Source organism: Mastomys coucha, unplaced genomic scaffold (genome assembly GCF_008632895.1).
Source record: "Mastomys coucha isolate ucsf_1 unplaced genomic scaffold, UCSF_Mcou_1 pScaffold21, whole genome shotgun sequence".
Classification (NCBI taxonomy): domain Eukaryota; kingdom Metazoa; phylum Chordata; class Mammalia; order Rodentia; family Muridae; genus Mastomys; species Mastomys coucha.
The window spans coordinates 107,587,278-107,595,578 of NW_022196904.1; the positions used below are offsets into that span (position 1 = coordinate 107,587,278).

The 8,301-nt window shown below is 46.0% G+C and overlaps 1 protein-coding gene across 2 annotated transcripts in view; it reads left to right on the forward strand.

Annotated features, from left to right (window-relative positions):
• The window catches only part of Tmc5 (transmembrane channel like 5), an 82,025-nt gene that overhangs the window by 34,659 nt on the left and 39,065 nt on the right, over window positions 1-8,301 (forward strand). Inside the window, exons 1-4 of one of the 2 annotated variants that reach the window (XM_031388043.1) lie at window positions 652-1,197; window positions 3,557-3,656; window positions 5,362-5,449; window positions 7,648-7,896. In XM_031388043.1, coding sequence (XP_031243903.1) covers window positions 840-1,197; window positions 3,557-3,656; window positions 5,362-5,449; window positions 7,648-7,896 — 795 coding nt within the window. In that variant the 5' untranslated portion in view covers window positions 652-839. Of the gene's footprint in view, window positions 1-651; window positions 1,198-3,556; window positions 3,657-5,361; window positions 5,450-7,647; window positions 7,897-8,301 lie in introns of those variants that run through there. The other variant, XM_031388044.1, reaches the window with a different exon arrangement.

The following is an 8,301-nucleotide window of genomic DNA, read 5'->3' on the forward strand; positions in this document are numbered from 1 at the left end:
TGACTTTATGGATAGACCATCTTAATACACACATCATTTCTTAAATGAATGTAACCTGTTCTCTGTGGTCTGAGAATAAAGTCACTCACTCAAGTCAAAAATAAATAAATAAATAAATAAATAAAAAATAAAAAATAAAAATAAAAACTCCTCCCAAAAGCTGTATTCTCATTGGCTAAACCTGGGTCACATGACTACTCTTAGCTGCAGAGGAAACTAGGAGAATCTTGACTGAGCACTGTGTCTGTCCAGGAGCTTCTGCTGGTGTGAGGAAGATAGATATTAGAAGGCATACCTGAGGTGATCGGGGAGATGATAATAATGTTATGAACTCATGTGAGTTTCTATAGAAGACATTTAGTCATTAGTGTGCACAGGCTCTTGTGTGGAGGTCCAGGAAAACTTGCAGGAAGGATCGGTTCAGTCTTTCCACCATGTGGGGATTAAACACAGGCCATTCATTGGGCTTGGCAACCAGTACCTTTAACCACTGAGCTATCTCACTGTCCCTGAAATAGATATATCAAACGATGAAAGTAAAATTGACAAGAAAACTGTGTCCTGTGGTTACAGGTCATTTAGAAGACTCCCCACCTTCTGTTTCTAGAACCCGATTGTCTCTAATGAAGGGTTCTGTTTAAAATTTCTCACTTAGCTACCAAGGCAGAATTCTCTGTAGAGAAATGTGTCTCCTCCTGAGGAACCCCCTCAGGAGCCCCCTCAGGGACAGAGGCAGGAGACATGTTGTAATTTGTGTGGAGCTCTTTGTGAATGGGGCATTCTTTCTCCGATGTCATCGCTCTTCCCTGGTGGGCCCAACCATGGCAGTCTGAATACTTATGAGACCTTTGATAACCAACCCTGTGAAGAACAAGAGTCTTCGTAGGCAAGAGATGCTGTCAGACGACCAAGGGAATGAAATTATCATAGAAGTGGAGAATGTTCCTTCTGGGATCCAAAAACACCTAGAAACAAATCAAATTCCTCTGAGAAGGTCATTAACAAAACCCACCTTCAGCAAGCTTTCCTTGTCAACCACAGACACGGCAGACTGTCAGATTTTCAACCGTGGGAATGACAGAAGCTACAACGGGTTGTTGAGGTTTTCATCTCTGAATGAATCAATTTCTCAGATCTATCATGGCCCAGAGTGCCTGGGCATGGATGAAACCTGTACTTTTCATGAAACTGTTCAAGGTATAGAATGCTCAGAAAAAAGTTAGGGAAGTAGCTTTAAAGCTGTCTATAGGTTGTTGTTTAAGTGTGTGTGCATGTGTGTATCAGGAAGGCATGCTTGCACAAGGGCTTTTACAAGCACACTCATCTCCTGCTGGCCCCTCCTCTGCATTCTTTTGAGACAGGGTCTTTCACTGAATCTTTAGCCCCAGGACTCAGCTGGACTGGCTGGCTGCTCACCCCCAAGGCTCCATCTATGTCTGCCTCCCCATGGGTGAGCTGATAGGAGTCTGCTGCTGTGCTACTGTGCTGCTGTGCTGCTGTGCCCAGCTTTTTACACGGGTCCTAGGGATCCAAAGGCATAGACTCACACTCCCGTGGCAAGCATTTTACACACTAAGCCATCTCCCCAGCCTTTAATTTTTTTTAAAAAAAATACCAAGTTATTTGACAGTCAGGAAGCTAAAGGATATTGGAAATGAAGAGAAATCTCACTTTGGGACTTATCTAGTAAGAGCTCATTTTCCAGACAACCATATTTCATGTGCCTGGAGTTTAGTTTTGTTAAGCCTTAAATTTACTTGTATTTTGTCTCACCCCTTGCACCTTTGAGACAGGCTTAATGAAGAACCTGAGGCTCAGGATAAGTCATTGTCACCATGGTTTCATGGGATGAGACAGGATGCCTCACAGCTAAGTTTGCCCTTAGCCTGAGTCTTAGCTGAGACCCTCCAGCTGCTGAGCTCCTGAGGCCAACTGAAATGCTATTTCTCTTTTACCCCATGATACTCCAGATGTGGGCTTGGGCCTGTGGCTCAAATGGTAGGGTGTTTGCCTAGCATTTAAAAAAAAACCTCTGGGCTCCATCCCCAGCACCACATGCACAGGGCATGGTGGTATATGTCTGTGGTCCAAGAACTCATGAGGTGTAAGGGGGGAGGGTCAGAAGGTCAAGGTCATCCTCAACTGTGTATAGAGGTTGAGACCAGTCTGAGTTGCATGAGATCTTATCTAAGAAATTCTATTAATACACTTGATTAACACTTTTTTTTTCATTCTAGGTACAAAGTCTAGCATGTGCCAGTAAATCCTAGGAGAAGGGGGAAATGTACCTAACTCTTTACTAGCTTATACTGTGCTCCTCTCAGAAGCCACTCTGTGATGGTCCTGCCTCTCCCCTCCCCTCTCCTTAACTTCCCTCCCCTCCCCTCCCCTCTCCCTTGCTCATCCTAAACGGGAAAACAAAAGCTCCCCTTTTTCAGCAAAGTGAGTTATTTTCCTTGAGGTCACCCCCTTCCACCTCAGTGAACCTGGAGCTTCCTCTGAGGCTTTCATTTTGAGCATACATGTATACACATAGGCATACACACACACACACACACACACACACACACACACACACATGTCTTCTGGTCACTTCCATTTGTGGTTTTGCTTTTTGAGACAGGGCTCCACTATGTAGCTCTGGCTGATCTGGAACTCACTCTGTAGACCAGAATGGACTTGAACTTAGAGATCCATCCACCTGCCTCTGCCTCCCAAGTACTGGAATGAAAGGTGTGTGTCACCTCAGCAGACCCCATTTGTGATCTCTGCATTCCCTGAGTCTATATTATCTCCGGTGTCAGTCTGTATGGTGCCGAGTGTTCATTGTTTAGCACTGGGAAACAGAGAATGTAGCTACCAGTTCCAGGCCAACCTGAGCTATAGAACAAGAATCTGTCTCAAAATAAAGCATGCTCTAGTTCAATATCATGTCTCATTGATTGATTATTGATTGATTGACATATTTATGGGGGATGAGGATAAGAGAGGACCTCACAAGGTAACCCAGTATACTAGTTACTCTTCTATTGCTGTGGTAAACCCTGTGACCAGGCCACTAACAGAAGGCATTTGTCTGGGCTTCCGGTTCCAACTGGTTAAGAGCCAGCCGTAGTGGAGAAGCATGGCAGTAAGCAGCAGACATGGCAGCCAGAACAGGAAGCTGAACACTCGTATCTTGAACTGAGAGCAGGATGTAGAGAGAGCTACCTAAGAAAGGTTTAAGTCTTTAAGCTCTCAAAGCCCGCCTCTGTGTTGCATTTCCTCCAACAAGTGCACACCTCCTAAACCTCCCCATACAGTACCATAAACTGAAAAACAAACATTCAGATGCATAAAGCTATGGGGAACATGTCACTTGGATCACCCTACCCTGATTGGTCTTGAACTCATTATGTAGCTCAGGCTAGCTTTGAACTTGTTATCTTTCTACCTCTGTTCTCCAGTTGTGGGATTATAGGCAAGCACTGCCAAGTTTCACTCCACTATCATCTCTTAAAATATTAAGACTGTATTAAAGAAAAAAAGACAGAACTCTGATCTTTTTCTTCTGCAGGACAGAAACTAATTGCATCACTGGTTCCCATGACAACTAGAGACAGAATCAAAACCATCCGGAACCAGCCAAGGACCATGCAAGAGAAGAGGGAGCTTAGGTATGGCCATTGTTCTTACGTGGGAGCCGCAGTCTACTGCTTTTGTCCCATCTCAAAAAGATAAGAAACAGATAATGCAGGTGATAGTTCTTCTGCAAGGAAAACCTTTAAAGGGTGGACCCCCCCCAGCTCTCCTCCATCCCTCCCCACAGGCATTTATTATATAGTTGTAACTGTCCTCAAATCCAGACTCCTCCTGCATCAACCTTCTGAGTGCTGAAATAAAGGTGTGTATCACAACCAGTTTTTGATTCCTAGTGGTGATCCAGGCTCTTAACTGGCCCAGGCTGCCCTGGAGCTTGCTATATAACCAAAGACTGTCTTGAACTCCTAATCCTCCTTCGTCCTGCCTCCACTTCCTGAGTGCTAAGGGTTGAGGCTTGACCTGTCTCCCAGGAGGCATGGGTACCTGTTGTATGACTGGCAAGTCTCCAGTGAGGTCTAGTTATGACTGCCCAGGCCAGGTACTCGCTTGAATTAGTTTCTTCAAAGATAGGACATGCTCTGTGGTCCTCTCTTCCAAAGCCCAGATGCCAGTCTAACCAGAAAGATGCATTAGTCAGATCCTCCAAAATCTCTGACTCAAACATCTTCAGGTCATCAAATACAAGGAAAGTTTGAGAACCTGACGTGAAGTAGAGGATTCTAAAGAGGCAGGAGAGCAGATACAACGTGTGCAGCCAGGGAAGGCTGGGAGGAGGAACTAGGAATCTCTGAAGTGAGTATCAGGAGCCTAGGGACCTGGTGATTCCAGGACCTAGTCCAGGACTAGGTGATTCCAGGACACAGGCATGCTAGCTTTGTTTGAACAAACCTACTGTCTTAGTTACTTTTCTACTGGTGTGATAAAACACCAGGACCAAGGCTACTCATAGAAGAGTTTATTTGGGATCATGGTTCTAGAGCATTAGAGTCCATCATGGCAGAGGGCAGGCATGGTGACTGGAGCTGTAGCTAACAGCAAACATCTTGAGCCACAAGCAGAGGTACAGACTGGAGATGGCCTGAGTCTTTGAGACCTCAGATGTTCAGAGAGCCACACTTCCCAAAGAATGCCACTAACTGGGAACCCAGTGCTCCCCCACCCCACATCTGGGGAACATCTCTTTCAAGCCACCACACCTACCATGGAAAGTGAACAGGGGAACCTGTGAGAAGAACAGTGGGAACAGTCTGCATAGTCTAAAAAACTTCATGTAAATTTCAAACCACTCTAAATTAAAACTTTGCTTTAAAACAAACAAACAACAAATAGGAAAATCTGGGAAGAAAGCTCAGTTGGAAAATGATGCCATGCTAGCATAAGAACCAAACTTATATCATCAGTACCCATGTAAGCTGGGCAGTGGTGGTGTACGCCTTTAATCCCAGCACTTGGGAGGCAGAGGCAAGTGGATTTCTAAATTCGAGGCCAGCCTGGTCTACAGAGTGAGTTCCAGGACAGTCAGGAATATACAAAGAAACCCTGTCTCGAAAGCCCCTTCCCCCCCCAAAAAACCCCAATAGAACCCATGTAAAAGCTGACACCCTTGTGACCACCCTTATACTACCAGGCTGGGGCCATTGAGATCCAAGACTTGGTGATTCTGCTTTGTCCCCCAAGGGGCTGGAACTACAAGCAGGGGTCTCTGTGTCCAGGAGTGGCTAGTCTTTTCAGAAATGAATTCCACTGATGTCCATTATTTTCTCCTATCATTTTCCACAGAAAAATAGTTGATAAGGAAAAGAACAAACAGTCCCAAGGCACCCTCGAGGCCAACTGCTGTGCTCACTGCCTGAGCTCCCTTTCACTGGTAAGTCAACTTTTAAAGACATTTTTTCCCCCATGCCTTTGATCTCAGTCCTGAGGAGGCAGAGGCAGGTAGGGCTCTGTGAGCCGGAGGCTGGAGCTGCTCTTCATAATGAGTTCCAGGGTATCCAGGGCTACATAGTAAGACTTGGTCCCAAACAACGAAGTTTCCATTAGCATATAATTTGCATGTTACTTCCGTCCCACGTGCTACCTCAACACCTTCATACAGGCTGCATGGATCAAGTCTGATTAATTAGCATTCTCCTCTCCGTGTCCTTCTGTAAGTGAACAAATTTCTGTTTCCTGCTGACAAGGAACCAATTAGCTTGGTGAAACCAGTCAGGTTGACTATGATTACCTACAGGGCACAGACAACTTGCAGGCTGTTGCCCCCTGAAGATGTCTCTCTCCCCAGCAACTCTTAACTGCGTTGTGTGTGAGCCCCTCCCCCAGCAGCTGTTAACTGCCTACATATGTTTTTTGTTTGTTTGTTTGGTTGGTTGGTTTTTCGAGACAGGGTTTCTCTGTGTAGTCCTGGCTGTCCTGGAACTCACTCTGTAAACCAGGCTGGCCTCGAACTCAGAAATCCACCTGCCTCTGCTGGGATTAAAGGCATGTGCCACCACCGCCCGGCCAAGTGCCTACATATGTTATGGGGGAGCCAGGGCTTTGAGTCCTTGCTCCTGTCCAGCATGGAAAATGAGTGGGTCCAACCTTGCACAGATCTCCTGAGTACCCACAGCTGCCGTGTCACAGCCAGAGGCTGGCATCTCCCAGTCTTCCTCCTCTCTTCTTCCTACTTACCTGCCTTCCTTGCTTCCTTTCTGCCCTCATTCCGTCCCCTTTCCTTTCTCACTCTCTCAGTGCTGAACCAAGGTTGAGCACAAGCTAAAATGTTCACTCTACTCTTGTAGCCCTTGAGGTCCTCTCTTCTAGATCCTTATACAATATATACTATTGTGAGCTACAGTCACCCCCACCTCGAAACACCAGCCCTCATTCCTCCTTTACCCCAGGCCCTCTCAATCCTTCCTGCCCTCAGTTCTTCACTGCCTTTAGTAATCACTATTCCACATTCTTCTACATATGAGAGGGAACAACATGCAGTATGTGTCTTTGTGTGTCTGGATTATTTCATTTTGCTTAATGTATGATTTCAGCAAATGATACAGTTTTATTCTTTGAAGTATACACACACACACACACATACTGTCTTTACCCATTCCATGCACTGAGGACAGCTAAGTTAATTCTTTATCTTAGCTCTTGTATATGGTACTACAGGAGTTTCACTGGTGTGCTGACCTCATTTCCTTTCATTATATTCTATGCTAGATTGCTTTCTATTAGTATTATAATAAAGCACCATAACCAACAGCAGTTTGGGGAGGAAGAGTTTATTTGGCTTATGCTTCTGAGATCACAGTCCGTGGGGAAAGGACTTCAGAGCAGGAACTCAAAGCAGGAACCTGGAGGCAGGAACCTGGAGGCAGGAACCTGGAGGCAGGAACTGAAGCCGAAGGCATGGAGGAGTGCTGCTTACTAGTTTGCATCTCATGGCTTGCTCAGCCTGCCTTCTTATACAGCTCAGGACCACCTGCCCTCAACTAACACAGCCCACAGTGCGCTGTCCTCTCCATTGCAATTATTCAGGAAAATGCCCCCTACAGATTTGGCTATGGTCAATCTGATGGAGATATTTCCTCAATTGAGGTCTTCACATCCTAGATACATCTAGGTTTGTGTTAGGTTGACAAGAACTTCCATACATGTGGAAGTGGGAGGCTGCATCATTTGATGGTTTAGTATTTATTAATTCATGTGGGTAAATGGGATAAGCTGAGCAAGAATGTGACAGCAGTGAGGTCAAGGGTCAGGGGTAAAAGGAGATGGAGGGAAGGGAAGCCCAATGTTCAAGCTGCGCAGGCCAACATGGGATGGGAGTAAAAGGATGGGAATGGGAAGGTAGAGTATTAGTGAACCAGCCTGCCCATTTAGAACAACCTGGGGAGGTGATAGTAGGGATACACGAGAGGGTCATTGTGAACATGAGTGAAGCCACCTTAGCCAGTGACCCTTGAAGCTGCCTGGCTGGGAACAGGGCTCGTGGAGCAGGGCTATTTGGCTATTACAACACCCACTCAGGAGCCACTTGTTTAGTGAGGATCAGGCCTCCTTCTCTTTCTCTCTCCACCCTAGGCTTACCGCAGAACCAAGAGCAGCCTTTCAGAGCTCCTCAATTACATCACCTTGTGGCAGAAGAGATTCAAGGTCATCGGAGGCAAGTTTGGAACCAGTGTCTTGTCCTATTTCAGCTTCCTGAGGTGGCTTTTGAAGTTCAACATCTTCTCATTCGTCATGAACTTCAGCTTCATCATCATCCCACAATTCACTGTGGGTGCGAAGAACACCCTCCATTTCACTGGCTTGGAGTTTTTCACAGGCGCGGTAAGTTCTGTGTTCCCCGCTCAAGTTCACCATGATGGAAGGTCATGCCTTGCACTTACTCAGACCTCTCATTCTGCCTGATGGAGAAATGGCTGGTTCTCTCTCAAGTGCTGAGTGGGGCAAGACAGTGAAACATCCAGAGGTCCAGAACCAGTGTTACAGGTTGTTTTAGCCATACCCCACTTCTCTGCACATGAACCAGGCACTCCATTCTTATGAAAGATGAGTGTTCCTTACAGGATTCTTACTCTTTGCTTTCTTTCCTTTCGCATTCTGCAGTGCACACATAGGATTAGAAATCTTACCGGGCAGTGGTGGCACACACTTTTAATCCCAACACTTGGGAGGCAGAGGCAAGTGGATTTCTGAGTTCAAGGCCAGCCTGGTCTACAGAATGAGTTCCAG